General features: G+C 42.9%; 1 protein-coding gene across 14 annotated transcripts in view; it reads left to right on the top strand.

Moving 5' to 3' along the window:
- CALD1 (caldesmon 1) overlaps nucleotides 1-17,436 on the top strand; it is a 236,498-nt gene extending 219,062 nt beyond the window's left edge. For 10 of the 14 annotated variants that reach the window (XM_073319335.2, XM_073319384.2, XM_073319326.2 and 7 more), the window contains 7 exons: nucleotides 5,769-5,812; nucleotides 5,902-5,980; nucleotides 7,866-8,003; nucleotides 10,173-10,268; nucleotides 13,524-13,604; nucleotides 13,960-13,993; nucleotides 15,821-17,436. In XM_073319335.2, coding sequence (XP_073175436.1) covers nucleotides 5,769-5,812; nucleotides 5,902-5,980; nucleotides 7,866-8,003; nucleotides 10,173-10,268; nucleotides 13,524-13,604; nucleotides 13,960-13,993; nucleotides 15,821-15,852 — 504 coding nt within the window. In that variant the 3' untranslated portion in view covers nucleotides 15,853-17,436. Of the gene's footprint in view, nucleotides 1-5,768; nucleotides 5,813-5,901; nucleotides 5,981-7,865; nucleotides 8,004-10,172; nucleotides 10,269-11,647; nucleotides 11,784-13,523; nucleotides 13,609-13,959; nucleotides 13,994-15,820 lie in introns of those variants that run through there. The other 4 variants (XM_073319429.2, XM_073319375.2, XM_073319438.2 and 1 more) reach the window with 2 other exon arrangements.
- The last annotated feature ends 1,482 nt before the right edge of the window (nucleotides 17,437-18,918 follow it).

Here is an 18,918-nt window from a genome sequence, read left to right as displayed (position 1 = left end):
TAAAGCTACATTTAAAAAAAAAATCTTTGGTAGACAGCTTAAACTTTCCAAACTTTGTTAAATTTCAAAGACTATATTTAGGGGGAGATAATAGCTGTGGTCTCGGTGGTGGGAGAGAATTGATGACTGTTAAAGCTCACAAGAGGAACTGTGCTAACTTTGCAGGAATTGTTCTTATTTAAAATGTATATCTGTGACACTTCCTGAACATGCCGGTCCCGGCTTCCATGGGCAGCCGTGTATCTGCTCAATCCAGCTGAAATTAGCCTCCTAAACTGTTGGCCTACATCACCTAATTGGTTTCCTAGGCTCCACAATTGAGGTTTGGGTAGGTTTATGTGCATGTTCTGTAGGGTTCACTAGATCGGTCTTTGACCAGGATTTTCTTTCACCCTCCTTGCTCTTGCTTTTATTCTGAGCTAAATAATCTCATTTCTTCCACAAAGGAGTGATTTGATTGAGGAGGGGAAGAAGACTTGTTGAACTGGGACCTGGTGCACATCAATAAGTGCGAAGGAGGCAGGAAAATGGTGTGAAAGGGGTGTGGCATGGTGCCATTTTATGGATGCTGCATTTATCTGTCAGGCAAAGGGCTGACTAGAGAGACATAAAGACCAACATAGCTTAGAGAATCTGAGTAAGCTATGCAGTCCAATGTCACTCGTTACTTTTTTGTGAGGATTCAGATCTATAAAGACCACTCTGACCTAGCATATCACAGACCATAGAACGTCACCCATTAATACCTGTTGATGATAAAACAGTTAAACAAAAGTGTTTCAGTGAAACCTGCTTCAAGAACACAACAGGGCCATCAAGGTTGCCATCACTGGCAAATGAAGGGAGCTAGGGGACATACAAGGAACAGGAACCTGATGTGTAGGTAGGAGCAGAGGAAGCCTAGTTTGAAGTTAATATGGAGGGCAAGGGGAGTCAAGAAAGGGAATTAAAGAGCAGTGTGTTCAGGATTTTTTAGCAGCTATGTTTTTAAGAAAATGACCATGATCCTGGGGAAACTGAGGTAGGTGTAGACTGGAGTCCCTCAGATGAGAACACATGGGTTGGGTTCTTTTATGTATGATAGTGAGGAGGAAAAATGCCAAGAGAATGCAGGCAGATTCATCCTGGGCTCAGGGACAGTGGAGAGGCTGCTTGCTCTTCCTTCTGTTAGGGATTTTTGTGACTACTTCAGGCCCTGGTGGGCCATTGCAGCAGTGCATGATTGTCACTCCTGCATCTTCCTCTCCCCCTTGGGGCTTCCTGTGAGGGCACAGGGGTGCACAAAACAAGGTCTGCCGCTCCTGTACAGCACCTCCTGCACTGGAGTCCTTCCCAGTTTAGGTGGCACAAATGGGCTGTAGCATAGGGGTGAACTGTCCTGCATGACGCTTCTTTGTTGTATTCTTCCCTTCAAGCCCATTCCTGAGGGGTATCAGGAAGAGCCGTAGAACTGTCTTGTCCCTTCCTAAAGCAATGAAGAAGGCCAGAAGACTTGGAAAACAAAGTTTCCTCTGGGCAGTGAACCCCACCCCCGCAGTCTGAATCTTCAGTTGGGCAGGAAAACAAAACCAGTTTGGAGCTGAAATGGGAGGAACTCCAGCTTGCAGCCTGGGTGTGGGTGGGAGCAATGACAGAACTGAGGAGTCTTGGAAGTTCTCCAGCTCCTAGCTGAAGATCTCATGTGGGGGATAAGAGGATTGTGTGGCAGCCAGCTTTCTCTGAAAAGGCACTCTGACTGCAGAGCCAGGATGTGTGACCTTGCAGGACCTGAGACTTTTTTTTTAAAGACGTATCTTTGCCTAGCGCACTATTGCTTATTTAGGCAATATCTCCGCATCAGAGCACTGACTGGGAGGAGTTAGATCCCACGCCGCTCCTGACTTTAAAGAACCTCTCCTCTAAGTTTAGTTCCTCCCTCCCATTATTTCCCTCTTGAATATGAGAAGGGGAGCCTGTGGCTTAAACTCATCACTCAAGTAAGTCACCTGAGTTACCCCAGGGGTGCACAGATGTTACTGACTTCAGTAGAAAGCGAGACGGGTGCCTAGTGGGGCCATGGTGTATGTTAGTGCTCAAAGAGTCTGAGGGCAGGCTCTTTTCTCCAGGGAGCCAGAACCAAAAGTGGAACTGAGTGGCTAGATTCCTGCAGCTGGGTGCTGTACATTAGCTAATGCTATATGGGACACTATTTTTCTGACTCACCCCCCTCCCCAAACTGTTTCACTTTTTTAAAGTAGCATTTCTATTGTCATATTACCTGAAGTGGTTTGATAACCTTTATTATACATAGTTTAAGAGTCTACTAAATGGTTAAGATAATTAAATGCACATAAAACAGACAACTCATTATTGGAAATAGTTAGTTGGTGATCTGTTCCTAAATGTTATGTAAATGCATGGGGTCAAATCCAGCATTAACCTTTTCCTCATACCATCTTATTCATATCCTGGGGCATCATGGTTGGCAGTGAAGGCAGAATTTGTTTCATAGGCCTTAGGTTGCATCTCTAGCCTCATTAATACATTCAGCAACTTCTTTGCACAACTATATGGTAGAAAAACCCCATAGCCTCCAAGCCTGCTCATACAGGACAGCTTCAAGGAGAGGAAATGTATAAGCATGGTTACACCCTAGAAAAATCCTTCCAACTCAGATGAATCATGTATTGCCCTTCATCTGCCTGCACAGCTTCCATTAACTAAGGTCCTGGTCCTGCAAACTGCTGTTTTACTTATGTGAGGAGTCCCCTGATGACTCACATCAGTCAAGTTAAGTGAGTGCAGAAGTGTTGTCAGATTGGGTCCCTGGTGTTTGTGACAGTTGCTATATTGTTGGTCCTTTACTAAGGCTGTAGGCTTCTAATGCTGACATATGGAGATTATTCTTATATTTGATTTGCAGAGGCTGGCTTATTTGAGACACCAGGCTGGGTTCTTCCCCATCTGGTAGTTTAGCTGGAGATTGGTGTCTTTGATTTCTTGAAGCCCTTGCTTGCTTTTGTGATATGTTCTGCATGGTGTTCCTCTTAACAAAACCAGGGTCCAAGGCATTTAAAAATCCCATACAGGCTTTGTTTAGTGTTTGGTCTCAGATACAGGAAACAGAGTTTCTGCTATTCAATTAACAACCTTGCTTTTTCCTATTTATTTTACAGATCTATTTTGTAATTTTATTTAGTGTACGTGGCTAATATTCCTCCTCCTATGCATGCAGCTTGCTTAGAGTGCAGTGGGTTGAGTGGCATAGTCCTCTGCATGTTGAGTTTGATTGAAGTACATTGAAAGATGGGTTTTTCCCTGCATGCAACAGTAATAAAAACTGGGCTCTTCCTAAGCAGTGCGCCAAGACAGATCCTCATGCAGGAGTAAGGAAACCTCATTAACAACCATTTTATTCTTCAGGCTGGAAAGGCCTAGTCTGTCCTGAGGGATCCCTGCTAACTCTGCTCCTGTCTCCTTTCCCCCTTGCCCTCTGCTGGAGTCTTGCCTCCCTCTCTTGAGCTACACTCCCCGGTATCCTATCAAGTGCAGACAGAGCCCCCATGTGTACGGAGTGTACATTCACTGCCCACCTCTTTGCTACTCCCCCACTCAATGATTGTTCCACTCCTCTCCCCTCTTTGCCAAATCGTTCACTCACGCTGGTCAAGATGGGGCAGTTGCAGCTGGGAAACAGGATACACCAAGATTGGAGAATTAGTAATTGCTTGCAGAGGTATTCAGGGCTGTGATTAATAGAATCCACCTTTTCCCCTTAGTGAACACAGGGAAGCTCTAGAAAACAGCCAGTCTAGCTGCGAAAACACCATTAAAATTGGTCCCTTTCCTGAGGGGTATCTCAGCTAGGGATCCAATGTCATAAAGTTTCTAAGCTAGAAGAGTCTCTAAACCACACATTAGCTAGCTACTTTGGGCCCTGCTCCTGCAAGCTGTTCTGCAGGGACCATCCCCTTGCCTGCATGCAGGGGACCCACTGATGTTGCTGAGGGAGGGGTCTGCTGTGTAGAGCTTATGAGAAAATAGAGGCCTCAGTCTGCAGTGTGTGTGTACACACACTCTGTCCTTTAGGACTGCTATTCAGAGCACACTTTTCTAGAGCTGAATGCAATGAGAAAATAAAGGCCTCTTCCAATACAAGATTAGAATCATGGTCAAGATCTGTTCAGACCATATTTCCTTTATAGGAACTAAAAACTAAGCCCACATGATGTTAGTACTTATAAACTTTTATACTTTCAGCAGTTTCCCATAACCAAAAATATGATCCCAAAATGGGATTCATTGCTGATGGGCAACACTTTAATCGTTTTCTTTTTGCGTTGAGTAATGGTTAATATCACAGATCTATCTATTCCATTTTAACCACATTCATTCCGTGGCCATGTCAATTGTATTACTTTTGGGTCAAGACTCCTTTCCAAAGACAGCAGAGGAAAAATCTGAGGAACTTGGACAGCCTTCTCCTGGCTGGTGTGTTGCTGCCACTGTGTGGCTGGATAAAGAATCAGCCATACAGTATGTCTAGTGGCAGAATAAAGCAGACCTCTCTCTTCAGGAATTTATTTGGATCTGAGACATGAGCAAGCAATACTTGTCCATCTTTTAAGACCAATTACTGGGAATAGTGTGTGTCTTAAATCAGAGCTGCGCATTTGAGGTTCCCTGGAAATATATATATGAAATTAACTGGAATTGGTCCAGTTAGTTTCTCATTCAGCAATGAAGGGAACTGCCTGAATCTCTGCTGCTGTGGCCCTGAGTTGTGGAATTTCCAACCGTTTGAACTTAAGGCATGCTATGGGGTTAGATATTTTTACACTGCTATGAGGGAGGGAGGATGCAGGGGAGAACCTAGAACCATTTAAGTGAGCGGTCTAAAGTTAGTTGTCATTACTTCTACTTTGAAGATGCAAGTGCTGCAGTAGTCATCAGTAATGACTTGGAAACAGTACATAGAGATACTGGTAAATCTGCAGTAATCCAAATTCCGGGATAACTGACGGTCAGGTAGATCTTCTGTTTATGCAGTTGCTCCTGTATGGAGCTGCAGAGCTGACTGCAGGGTAGGGTGGGGTCCAGCTGAGTACTGACAGGGAGAAGTAAAAGGAGGTGAAATTGTTGGAGCTGACTCCATTAACGACATCATCTTTGCCAGACCTTCTCCAGCCTAGACTGCAGAGCAGACCTTGTCTCATGTGACTTCATTAAACTTTTTGTGGTGACCATGCTGTATAGAAGGAAAATATGCTTTGATCTATAATTTGAGTCCAAAAAATCAGTGTACGTGTCCTCTTTAAAATGTATGGGATGGAGTTACATGGCTCAGCTCCAGATCTGGCCTACTTTGATGTGTCTACTCTTGAAAACTTATTTAATTTGCCTCTTTCCCTGATGCTTTTTGTGGGGTGGGTGAATTTGGCATATAATGTGACTCTAATCTCCCAACCCCCTTAGTGACCTGTACATCCTCCCTTTCCTTCACCCCTGGTGCATTGGAGACTTACTCTTGTAAATATATCATCTTGAGAAGCACTGAAGAACTTGAAGGAGGTAAATAATAATTCCCTGCATAATTCCCCCACACCTGCATGTCTGTTTCAGAATAGGGTCCTAAATGGCAAACTTCTCTGTATGTTGCTGCAGTGATTTGAATTTGAAGCTGATGGTTTTCTGTTTGGAGCTGCGTGTCACTACAGGCCTTTGAACTTGTATTGGGCTGCAGGCATTGCAGATAAATAGTTACACCACTTCTATCTTTCTATTTCTAGATAGAAGAACGAGCAGAGTTTTTGAACAAATCCGCTCAGAAGAGGTAAAGCAATAAACTGCGTAATTCACTAAATCAAAGCAGCAAAGTGTGTGGATTGTAGTAATCACTTCTGTTTTCTCCCCTCCAAACAGTGGTGCTAAACCCACTCACTCTGCAGCAATTGTCTCCAAGATTGACAGCAGACTTGAGCAATACACTAGTGCAATTGAGGTAAGTTATAACGAAATTATATTAACCCAATTGGTGATGGTGGTTGGGGTGGGGGGCCTTAATCAGTCCAGGTTTTAGTATCCAAGAAATGTGGGGAGCTTCATCACAAAGCTGCTTCTGATGATGCTTCAGAACAAAGTGGTTCATACAAGGTTTGAACAAACGTTCAGAGGCTTATCTGACTCAAATGTCAGAATTGTGACCCCCTGTTGCTACTAAATATTCCATCTTCTCTCTCTAACCTTAGTGGCTGTTAACTTGTAGTACTTTCCAGATGAGTCTCAAACAGTGCTACTAACCTTTAATGAATTGAGCCCCAGCACCCCTCTGTGTTTGGTGCCTACCTGTTTTCCTCATCTAACAGGTTGTTGAGGCAGAGAGGAATGACTTGTCCAAGGTGTCACAGTAGCTCTCTGGAAGAATCGGGAACAGAACCCACATCTCTGAACTCCCAGCTGTGTAGTCTAACCATAAGACTGTGCTTTCCTCTTCATCACTTGTCGCACATCCTATTCATTAGGCCGGATTGTGGGCAGCACTACATAGGATGTAGTGAGCCTTGTCACGTGATAATGTTAAATCAGACTATCTTCTAGCGCTGACCTTAATGAGGATAAACAAAATGGTAGTTCCTAACTTACTCTCCCTTCTGAGGTTCCACCTAGAACGATCTACCCAGTCCCTATTTCCCTTGTCCACTTGGCTGCTGTTAGTTTTAAAGAATCAGTACATATCTGTGTCTTACAACTCCACTCTGACCCTTTTGTCCCCATGTAAGACACAGTCTCTGAGCTCAGAGCCTGCAGATTTTGATTCAGCGCCAGAACTAGATGTTTGATTCCCCAAACTGTGAATGGGTGAGGATGGAGCTGTGGTCCCATCCATCTCTAGCAGCGAGCGGAGCTGATCCCATGCAGCAGGGAGATCAGGCTGTACCATTTCCAAGGGTGCAGAAGTAGCTGTGATCCCAGACACATTGGACCTGCTTGTCAATTAATGTAAATGGTATTGCTCCACTGACTTCAATAGAGCTATGCTGATCTAGACCATCTGAGGATCTGGTCCTTTGTGCCTAGCTTGGACATAAAGCTATTGCTCTGCGAGGTAAGGGGAGTGGTGGAGAGCTGTGCAGTAATGTTACCTGTGCTTTCCTGCCACAGTCTGGCCCTTAATTTCTCGTGCTGGACATCCCTTACACTTAGAAACACAAGGCAACTTCTTCAACCTCTACCTGTTAGGACCCTCCACTGCCCCACATCCCTAACCGATTCTACAATATTTGTGAATGTTGCCAACAATGAGGGAATTTGGACTTCCATTTTAGTAACCCTGCAGAAGTTACACCTTGCAGAAATGCTCGACTGTTGGGCCTCTGTGATAACCTTAGTTGTAGGGTTTACCTGCCAGTACCAGACAGAGCAGGATGGACACACTAGACAGCGTATCAGTCCTTTACAGCTGCACTTCCTCCTTGATTTGTGCTGCAGCCAGAGGCAAATCCATGGAAGGAAGGGGGCAAACTATTTAAAGGAGTTACAAGCTAAATCAAACTATGGATCAGCTGTAAGCACTACTTTATAAACCTCTGTACCATCGGCTACTGTTTACCACAAACCTTGTAAATCCATGTGTGCAAAATCTGCATGAATGATAGGGCAGATCACGAGGCGTGCACTGACTTGAACAACTGTACTTCCAACAAGTGAGGCTCTTTACTAAGAGTCTTATATTTGTCTGCATAATAATTTGCATAGTCATCAATGGAACTTCATTCAGCTTTAAAAATACACGTATACACTATTCTCCACTGGTGCCCCAGAACTCTAAAACACATTCAGCACCAGGGTCTTAGTTCTGAGCACTAACTAGCGTCTGTCTATTGCAGGGCACAAAGACTGCAAAACCTGCTAAGCCAGCACCCTCTGACCTTCCAGTCCCAGCTGAGGGTGTCCGTAATATCAAAAGCATGTGGGAGAAAGGGAATGTTTTCTCATCACCCTCTGGACCAGGGACACCAAATAAGGTACATATTCCTACTTTGCATGTTTATATAGAACTACACCAAGGACCTTTCCTTAAATCCTTATTTATGAGTAATCCTTACTCCTGTGAGCAGTCTTGCTGAAGTCAAAGATAGATGGTGCTCAGCATCTTGAAGAACTGGATTCTCAAAGACCCAGCTACCCATGTAGCCTACAGCAGTGGTCGTCAACTGGTCTATCATGGAGCCTCTGACCATGGATCTCAGTCAGTCACTGAGACTGAGATCCACTGTTAGAGGCTCCACAATCGACCAGTCGATCACAATAGGGTTGCCAACCCTCCTGCAGCCAAACCGGGAGATCAACTGCTAACGATCTGTTGGCACAGTAGGGCTAAGGCAGGCTCCCTCTCTGTCCTGTCCCTGCGCTGCTCCCAGAAGCGGCCAGCATGTCTGGCAGTGGCTTGGGGTGTGTGTGTGGGGGGGAATGCCCAGGCAGGGCAGTGGGTCTCCGCGTGCTGCCCTCACCTGCAGGCACCATCCTCACAGCTCCCATTGGCTGGGAATGGGGAACCATGGCCAATGGGACCTGCAGCAGTGGTGCCTGCAGGTGAGGGCAGCACGCGGAGCCACCTGCCCTGTCCGTCCCCCCCCACTCCCCCCAGGAGTCGCTGCCGGACATGCCGGCTGCTTCCAGGAGCAGCGCAGGGACAGAGAAGACAAGGAACCTGCCTTAGCCCCACAGTGCTGCCGCCCAGGAGCCACCTGAGGTAAGCAGCATCTGTCCGGAGCCCAAACCCCTCCTACACCCTGGCCCTCTCTCAGAATCCACACCCCGGAGCCCCTCCTGCACCCCAACTCCTGGCCCCAGCCCTGAGCCCCCTCCTGCACTCCAGCCCTCTCCCAGAGTCCACACCCTGCACCTCAACCTGCTGCCTGAGCCTTGAGCCCCTTCCTGGAGACAGCACTCCACACTTCTCCTGCACCCCAACCGCCTGCCCCAGCCCTGAGCCCCCTCTTGCACCCAAACTGCCTCCCTGAGCCCCCTCCTGCACCCCCAACCCCTTGTCTCAGGCTCAGCCCAGAGCCCCTCCCACATTCCAAACCCCTCAGCCCCAGCCTGGAGCCGGCACCCCCTCCTGCACCCCAGCCCCCTATCCCAGCCCACTGAAAGTGAGTGAGCATGGGAGAGAGTGAGCGATTGGGTGGGGGGGGGGGTGGAGTGAGCAGGGCAGGGTCTTGGAAAAGGGGGTGTGGCCTTGGAAGGAGCAGGGCAAGGGTGTTTGGGTTTGTGTGATTATTGTTGTTTCTACATTTTCTTTGAGGTAGCTCCTAGGTTGCACTTAAATTCAAAAAGTGATCTGGTGCTTATAAAAGGTTGGAGACCACTGGCCTACAGAATAACAGTAAGACTATTACAGTAGGCACTAAGAGGGAAACTTAAGTTAAGAGAGTCACTGAAACTTCACACTTCTGACATCTTACACAGCTGTAACTGGGGAGCTTAAGCCATGTACAAAAAAGTTCGGAGTTGTGATGTTTTTATTAGGTCAAATTCTACTAGTAAAGTTATTTAGGTGTTTTTTGGGGTTTTTTTGGTTTTTTTTTTTTTAAAAGCATCACTGAAATATTTAAGGTTCATATCTCGTCTATAAATTCATAGGCCAACATTTCCTTCTTACAAGTCAACGTGAGTTGAAAGCACTTCTGAAAATCAGACTCTGTGTGTCTAAATATGAATGTAGGCACTTAGCTGTATGCACCCAAGTTTGAAAACTTTGGCCATATATTTTAAGAAATTCTATTAACCTTGGGTGATCTAGGCATGAGTTTTATTGTATTGTATTTCAAAATTCCAGTTAAGAAAAACAAAACCTGGATGAAATTATTCCCATGTCATTCTTCTGTTTACGCTAAAGATCTTATTTTTAGAATTTGGAGTGGAGGCAGAAGCAGCACTGGATGCTCAGGGATCGATGAAAGCTTTATAAACACTATCCTGATTATTCTGTTTGCCAGGTGTGACCAGCTAGCCCTGAAAATTGAAGGCTATGTCTCAACCAGACATAGTCTCTGAGGGAAATTCTTATTAACCATGGGTTTTGCTTTTTTTTAAGCAAATCATAGAGCCTGTAGGCCCCAAATCATAGAGCCCCAAACCATAGGCACAAGTACTCTAGAAAAGCTGATTTGTAAATGACTGCTTTGCAGGAAACAGCTGGACTGAAGGTTGGTGTGTCCAGTCGTATCAACGAATGGTTAACTAAGACCCCGGACACCAACAAATCGCCTGCTCCGAAACCTTCTGTAAGTAAAACTGCAGTAACTGGCTTCTGAATGATAAGTTTGCACTTATGTCAGTAGAGGAGAGATAAAAAGTAAATATGGTAGGTCAGGAAGCAGATGGCTCCTTGGAAGGGATGGTGGTGCATTCTCTTTCCTCAGAGGCTTGACCTGATAGAAGCACTAAAGTTGAGAACTTGTGGATGATGATGGTATCAGAACAGCTCTCACCATCGAGCTGGTGCAGCCTTGGAAACTGCATGGATGGATGCTCTAGAAAAATTGTGAGGGGTCATGTTACAGAGGAGAATGTTAACTTGGAGCCTCAGGTATTCTGCCATGAATCTGTAAATAAACAGTCATGACCTGTTGATGAAATATTTGATATTTTGCCTCCAAGAGGAACTGGCAAACTATTGAAATGCCCAAACTGTTAGTGTCCTAAACATGCCTTGGTGTAAATGAGACTCCAATCCTAAAATGGTAAATATACAAGTAGCACATCAGGCTGTTATGTTTAAGCTTCCTGCATCCATATTTGACTATATGCTGTCAGACCATATAGCTTTCAGCTAATCTAGAGGAGAGGAGCAGCAGAGCTGTGGAAAGCTTTTGTGTCCCTGGATCTGCCCCTTTCCCACCAAAATGAATGCAAATGTCTCCTCCTTGTTGCCATAGCAATCCCTAATGTAGCAACTCCAGGAGAGAGACTGTCCCAAATGTCTATATTGCTCACCTCTCCTGTAAGAAGCACCTGGTCCAGATCACTGATGGCTGCCTTCACTCTAAGCGTCACATAACTTTCTACTCAGTTGGGAACAAGGGCAGCAAGCTACAAACGAAGGAAGAAGAAAAAAGTCGTTCAGCCACTGCCAAGAGGGGCAGGGGAAACAAGAGCGGTTCAGGGAGGAAAGAACAGAAATAGACAATTCCAGTCCCTTTTCCTTCCCTGCATTGGGAGATAATAACATGTATTGTAAGGTATGGCAGGGCTAAGGCCTCCACTGGATCATATTCAATGATTCATCTTATTTTGGTACTTTATAAAAAGTCTTGTTATGCACATTGTCTAGTATGTTCAGTACAATCCAATTGTTTTCCACATCACTGCTAGCATAGCATGTGCTTCTGATTTACACTCCTGTTGCCTTCAGTAGGGTTGCTTGGAGTTGAGTGGTTGCCCTTAAAACATCAGTATTTGCTAATGGTTACATGGTAACTGAGTTTAGCAGTGTCTGAATAGAAAATAATAGCGGTAGCTATTTAACAGTGACCATGGTAAATTGGCATAGAATCTGGTTCTCGTTTTTTGGGTTTTGTTTCTTTTTCTCTAAGCTGGGCATTAATAAACAATGCAGAACTAACCACTCCTTTTCTCAACCACATCTTTCTTTCTCTCTCAGCGGATTGCTCTTTCCTTTCAATATCTCTGTTTGCGTGGACTTCTCTAGATGCCTGCCTTCCTTCCTTCTGTCCTTTTTGGATTGGGGGTCTCTTTGCTAAACTGGTCAAGTAAATCCTTTTAAAATTCACTCTAAGGTATGATCTGACTGTAAACCTAAATGACTCTTAATGCTATTAGGATAAGCCAAGGGGAAATCAAGACGGTCTGTCTCAATTCCCAAACCATCTTTTTCTCTCCCTCTTGCGCACCAGGATCTGGCTGTCTTTATTTCACCTCCTTAAATCCATCCAAAATGAAGTTAAGACTAGGCATGTGGTCAGTCCTCTGGAGACTTGTACCAACAGTGTTTTTGCACTGACCTTTTGGAGATTGAAATATGCTCAGCTGTGATCATAGCCACTTGCTATGTACTTCTTGCTTGCACGCAAGTTTTAATGCATCCTAGAGTATCACCTTTGTGCCAAAGCACACCCCAGAGAAGTCAGACTATAAACTGCTTGCTGCTGTTTAGTACCTGGGAGCTCTTCCTTCCTATTGCAGAAATCCTTGCGCACAGCAAGGATGTCTCCATTGGGGATGGCAAGAAGGATGCTGGGAACAATGTAGAACTTGCACCTTTCATGAGGTGCTGAAGGTTTATTTTTCCCTGGTGGGTGTTTTTCTCACACTTCCTGTTATCCTGGCACTTCAACTCCATGCTATGGATTTAAAGGTTGTAGTTAGAATTAAAATGGACATAAAGAATGGTTTATGGCTAAGTGTTGGATCACAAAATCTTTACTTGAGAATGCACAGGAGGACCTGCTCTTCTGTTTGTGCAGTGTCCTTTCCATTACAGCATTTCTAATCCATCTCTGGGTGAGACTACATAGTTTGTTTACATTTTAAAAAAAACACTTCCTTTGTCTATACAGAATGATATATAGTCTGGCTAGACTACATGTCCCATGATGCACTGCTATATGTGACACCCCCCCATAAGACACTGCATTCTTTGAGCCTAGTGCGTCTTGGGAGATATGGGTCAGCCAAGGAGCCTATACCATGGGAGAAAATGGGGGGGCATGAAACATCCAAATTACTACTCCCATGAAGTATTGAGGCATCTTGGGCAGATTTATTGTAATGTTGAGCTTCTTCTAAATGGTAAAATATTTTGGTTCTATTCAATCAACTGCAATATTTCAATTCAGCTCAAACCTACCTGAGACTTAATATTTCCTCCCAACAGAAAATTAAACCTTTTCACCAAAATTGAAGTTTCCCAAGGGAAACAATTTCCCATACCAACCTTTACTCTGTCCCTTTGTGTGAATATATTACAAGAAGATCCATCTTAGCAGAACTGTAGATTGACTTAGGTAGGATTTTGTATTACAGGGATATGTATATTGGATGATCATGTAAAGTGTCATCTTGTTACTTGATGAAAAATTCCGTATGCTCAAGTTATTTCCCCTGTACTTACTGTGTAAAAAGAAAAAATTAAACCTCTTGGGGTTGGACAGTGACCTCCGTTTTTAAGGTGTCATAGGAGATCAACGACTAGCTTATAACTGCTGTATAACCCATCCTCTGGTTTGGAAGTGAAAAATATGTATTTGCTTTTTACCACTTTCCATTCTCTTCTTCTACCTTGCATAGTATTTAACATAAAAGTAAAAAGCATATAAATAACTTATGTGTAAAGGTACTGCAGGCCAAGTTCTGCTTTTGGTTAGTGTACATCTGTGAAAACACATTCCGAATGGGGCTTACACAGGCATAATGTGTGGGTATTTCTGTGGAAAGTTACAATACAGCCTTTACTCCACTTACATAAAACAAATCTGAACTAGATTTTTTTTTCTATTCTTTGACTCCGCAAAATATAGGATTTAAGACCAGGAGATGTATCCAACAAACGTAATCTCTGGGAGAAGCAGTCAAATGAAAAGGCAACCTCTCCTTCTAAGGTAATACTTCTCTATCCATTGTAGAGAGAACAAAGACCCTGCGTGATACTTTCAGAAGGCAAAGTGTCTAACTCTGACTAGCATTCAGTAGGAGCTGGGGATCTAATTGCCCTTTGTGCCTTTTTGAAAATCTCCCCCTTCTGTCTATAGTATTAGAGAAAATTCATCCGTTAATGTTCAGTAGGCCAGAAAAAGGCCTATGTACCATTCCTATTTTGAAGAACTAAGTGGTGCATAGACCTTGTGTTGGCCCTTTCCACAGATATGACTTTCTTTCCACTCTGGCGAACGTGGTTTTCCTACATACGCCTTTCTTTAATGATAAATGTATTATGGAATTTTTTTTGCACTGCAGGTAACAGCTATGGGGAAAAAGTCAGAGACTAATGGTAAGTGTTGTGAATAATTTGTACTGTACATTATTAAATGGAAGCTTTTGCACATTTCATACAGATACACCCAGCTTTTAAAAGTATGCCATTAGTGGTGGCACACAAGAAATAATTTCTGAAACGGAAAGGAAGAATTAATTGCCCCAGATCATAATTTGACAAATATTTTTGGGTAATGAGCACAAATCTTCCTTTTGGGATGACCGTTCTCTAGCCATATTTGCAAAGCATTGTGTGCATAACACATCTAGTGCGTTTGCTGTAGCTGCAGAGATCCATTTGAACTGTTTGAGGCCCAAAGAATAAGACCGTCAAACACTCCCAGGTGTCAAGCATCTGGGAATAGTCCTTTCAAGGTCTATGAATGGTTTTCATCAAAACTAGTTAAAAAATCCTAAATGCTGAGTGAGGCTAGTGTTGCAATGTTATTCCACTGGGAATGGAAACCCTGAGGACTGATGAAAACAAATCCATAGGATGACTCTGAACGGTACCATCAGCCAAGCGTAAAGTCTCATGACAGATGAACATGCAGTCACTTGTTGACTCTTAAATCTTGATCTCATGAGTTGCTGAGTGCCCTCCATGCCCCAGACTTGAATTGGAGTGGAGTTCAAATGCTGTCAGCTTCAGGCCATCTCTTGCTGCAGCGGTGCCTGGATACTTTTTCACAGCATAAACTATGTTTGGTGTTTCTATTTTGGCCCTATTTGAGTCACAAGTTTGAAATAAATTGTCTGAGAGCTATGTCGTGGCTGTGCTGAAGGGAACTAGTAAAACCTCTGCTAGCTCTTCTGTACAGGCGATACTTGTATTCCAAAGTTCTCCAAGGAAAACCAGGCGGAAGAAATGAGGCTCAGTGGAAGAGGAGTGGGGGAAGAAGTGCTCTATTAAATAATTAAAATTGATCAGAAGCCCATTCAATAGGAGTCCCTTAAATCTGTGACCCATATTTGGAACAAAACAATCCATCTGTGAGAACGCTGACTTAAATGGAGGGAAGTAGTATACTTTTTTCATCATTTCAGTATTAGAAGTCTGTTTTAGAATAACACTTGCAATGTTTACAAAGCTCTGGAAGATGAAATGCAGTATATACAAACTAACCCTGATATCACTCCTATTAAGTGGGCCTTATTATTTTACAGTGAAATTAAGATGGCTTTTCACAATTACTTAGTGCTGGCCTCTCTCTCTACTCCCACGGGAAAGCAATGGCAATTTTATCACTGACTTCCCAGGTAGCAGAGCTAGGCCAGCACTGAGCAGTTTGGGCAATACCAACCTAAATGGCTTACCCAAAGCCATGTGTGGAGAGAAGGTCAATATCAAGAACAGGGATTGGAACTCCTGAGTGCCAGTCTCCCTGTTCTTTGATTTAGTAGACCATGCTTTCATCACTCGTAGAATTATTTCCTTGTTCCCGGGGATTGGAATACAGTGGTTGAGCAGAAGTGCTGAGGCAATCTGTCTAGGAACAGGAGCCGCAGACAAACGATGCGTGGGGAACGTGCTGTGTAATACTCCTTGAAAGGGTCACTATGCTCCTGTACCTGCTCCAGAGGCCGCTGCGGCGGCTGCTGCTGCTGCCGCCAGATGTGAGCAAGTATCTGTGTGAGATCCTACCCATCCACCCTTGGAGCCACAGAGCACCTGTGGGCTAGCTGGCCACACAGCCTAGTAGTAGGTGTGTGTTGTTGTCTTGCCCCTTAGCAGGTGCTCTGAGGTGAAGGGGTTTGAGGCAAGTTAATTCAGAACAGCCACCTCCTATATTGCTAGAGAAACATCTGATTTCAAGCAATCTTTAATCATTCTCTCTTTCAGCAGGTTTGAGACAATTTGAGAAAGAACCATAGGAGGCTACTAAAGATGCTGAACCAACTCATTTTGGAAGTGCTAAATTGTCCTTTTTATATTTATGTTTATTTACCAAAATGTCTTTTTTTGCATTATCCCAGTTAAAACCATGTATATTAGCACTGTATTTAATAATCAGTCTAGACATTCATCATAATAGTACTGCCTTTGCACAAGAGCCTTTATTCCTAAAGAAACCCATGCTGTGAAATACTCTCCTACTGATAGTCACGACTATGTGTCTGAACAGTGATTTCAACTGGCGTAAGAGGTCAACCCCCGAATGCATGCAAAGTTGAATTACTTAAGAAAAGTGTGCAGTAAACCCATAAAAACAGTGGTTACTTTTGGAATACAGAAGTCTTTTTCTGCACTTTAGACTAAGGCATGGAAGAAATCTTTAGTTGACAATGTAATATTTTCTGTAAGTTGCCCATGTCATAAATACTGCATCAATAACTTGTTTAAATTTTTGTTTTAAGTATCCATTTTTTCATTCTAGTTTAAGTTAATATCTAAATTTGGATGATTGTTAGCTGACAGCGGTACTGATGCTCTATTTTTGTTAGTGATTAGTAATGGATTGCAATATATACACACAGCTTTACAAAGTTTAGCTTTAAGGCACTACTAATGGTAGAATGCTTTAATACATGCTAGAGTATTATATTTAGTAATGAATGCACATAATTAGCCGGTATCACAGCTTTTAAAAAAGTCATACTTTTCTATAGTAAGATTTCATAATTTTGCCATTAGAGGTATGGCAAGATAAGTATTAAATTTGTTTAAAATGTAAGATGCCCAGTAATGGGTAATTAAAAAGAAAACTATAGTTTTAAAGAGGGGAAAATAAGGGTATAGAGGATCAAAAGTAGGTCACTTGTATAAAACATCGTAGTTTAATTTATGTAAAACTACCATAATTAAAAATGTAACACAGTTGGAGCTTAAATGACTGTACACTAAATCTTGCCATTCATCAGTGCCGTATATTAAGTCCACCTAACCACTCAAAGTGAAGTAAGCCTCCTAATTATGGTGTTTAAGTATTTCCCAAAGCTCTTATTTACAGATGATTGTTTGATTTGTATATAGTAAACACAAAGCTATAAGTCAGCTTGGTTTGAATTTACATGCCATAAGGTTTAGCAAGTACATCCAACAGTATATGGGTGGAATAAACTAGTTAATGAAGTAGCCCTAAAATGCTTAACAGCTTTATGCATTGGAACTACAGAGAACTCCTCCTTCATCACTACTTTTTTGGTAGCATGTTTTTGTAGCAGTGGACTTCTTTTTTTAATTAGAGGGGAGAACAGAATATTTCAATGCAAAGATGAGCTCCCCTGCTTAGCTGAAACATCTTGTTTACATATTGAGATGCACTTAGCTATCTGTAGGGGGCAAAACTGTGCAAACAATGCCCAGCATTGTTTCTGAATTGTCTTTTTTTGGTCTGGGTTTTTTGTAAACACTTTTCTCTGAATCTTTCAAATACATTTGATAGCTGCAATAAAAATGACTTGTTCAAACAATATACTCTGAAACTGCACCAATAATAAATGGAATATTTCCATCAACAGTCCCTGTTTGTGTAATGATTTAGAATGCATCATTTGTAAGTGGGATGGGTTTTTTTGGCATAACGCTAATACATGGCAAAAATGCAGCATGGTGAAGCTCACAAATGTATCAGGTGTGTACATATATAGTAGACTGACAGTCTTCTAAACCTGTGATGTAAAAGTTCAGTAGTTTCAGTTTGTATATTGTTGAATGAATCTCATAGGAAAAAGACCTGAAATGGAAAACTTATGATACAAGTAGCTATGTTCTACTCCACTGCCATAAGGAAGTATTGATTTAGTTGTGCAGGCCCTTGCTATCTTGCTTTGAAAAGCATTTTGCTTATGAAACTTGAGTTGTTCCTGCTTCAAAAATTAGGATCATATCTGTATCCATAAAAAGGAGTACTTGTGGCACCTTAGAGACTAACCAATTTATTTGAGCATGAGCTTTCGTGAGCTACAGCTCACTTCATCGGATGCATACCGTGGAAACTGCAGACTTTATATACACACAGAGAATATGAAACAATACCTCCTCCCACCACACTGTCCTGGTAATAGCTTATCTAAAGTGATCATCAAGTTGGGCCATTTCCAGCACAAATCCAGGTTTTCTCACCCTCCACCCCCCCACACAAATTCACTCTCCTGCTGGTGATAGCCCATCCAAAGTGACAACTCTCTACACAAGGTAGATGATCCTAATAGGCCCTTGATACAGTAGATGAAGAATCAATAAGCTGCAGAATTTTTTCCTGTGACCTGAAGGTGCTCTCACAGCACAAACTCCAAATTCTAAGCAGCCTCAAAAGAATGAGGTCTCCTACTCTAGGGGGAGCTACAGGAAGATTATATTGCAGGCACTCTGTCTTGTGAGTCACTGGGAAAAAATGCCTTAACACTGTAACCAGAACATCTCAGCTGTAAAGTAATAAGTTTCTTCTTCATGGTCATTCAAACTGTGCATGCTCCTTTATGGAGGGGGAGTGCACTAGTCAGATTAAATTAACCCCACTTAAAGGCTAATTAGTCTTTTATGAGGCAGTCCACCTCCATTCCTCCAAAAAGAAGCTAAAGCGAATGTATGTGAGATAACTATCAATGGCTGAATATAAGGGAGTCCAGGCAGATTGAAAAGCACTCTTGTCCTTCAGGATGAAAATGACACAGTATTTTAACTGGCGGTGCTGCTTATTCTGGAGATTTATGTAATAGAAGGGTGGTGTCATGTATAGAAAAGTTTTTAGGACAGCTTGTAGTAGCAGAGCCTGTCTCTTGCAATATGGGGCACCAGGTCACCTGTGGCCCATAGTTGGAAAGGGACTAGGTGCACACCACCATGTTAGTGTACTGTTGGAAGATGAGACTATAGTAGGGGCACTGTTTTAAATAGTGACTAGTTATACACATGAACCTAAAGCTGGATGACTATTGGAGGGAAATACAGACTTGCCCTAGACCCATAATTCTCCACACTCAAGATAACTTTGTACT

The sequence above is a fragment of the Lepidochelys kempii genome, chromosome 1 (assembly GCF_965140285.1).
Source record: "Lepidochelys kempii isolate rLepKem1 chromosome 1, rLepKem1.hap1, whole genome shotgun sequence".
In the NCBI taxonomy this organism is placed as follows: domain Eukaryota; kingdom Metazoa; phylum Chordata; order Testudines; family Cheloniidae; genus Lepidochelys; species Lepidochelys kempii.
Note: the sequence above shows the minus strand (reverse complement) of the source record. Positions and strands in the feature narration are given on the sequence as shown.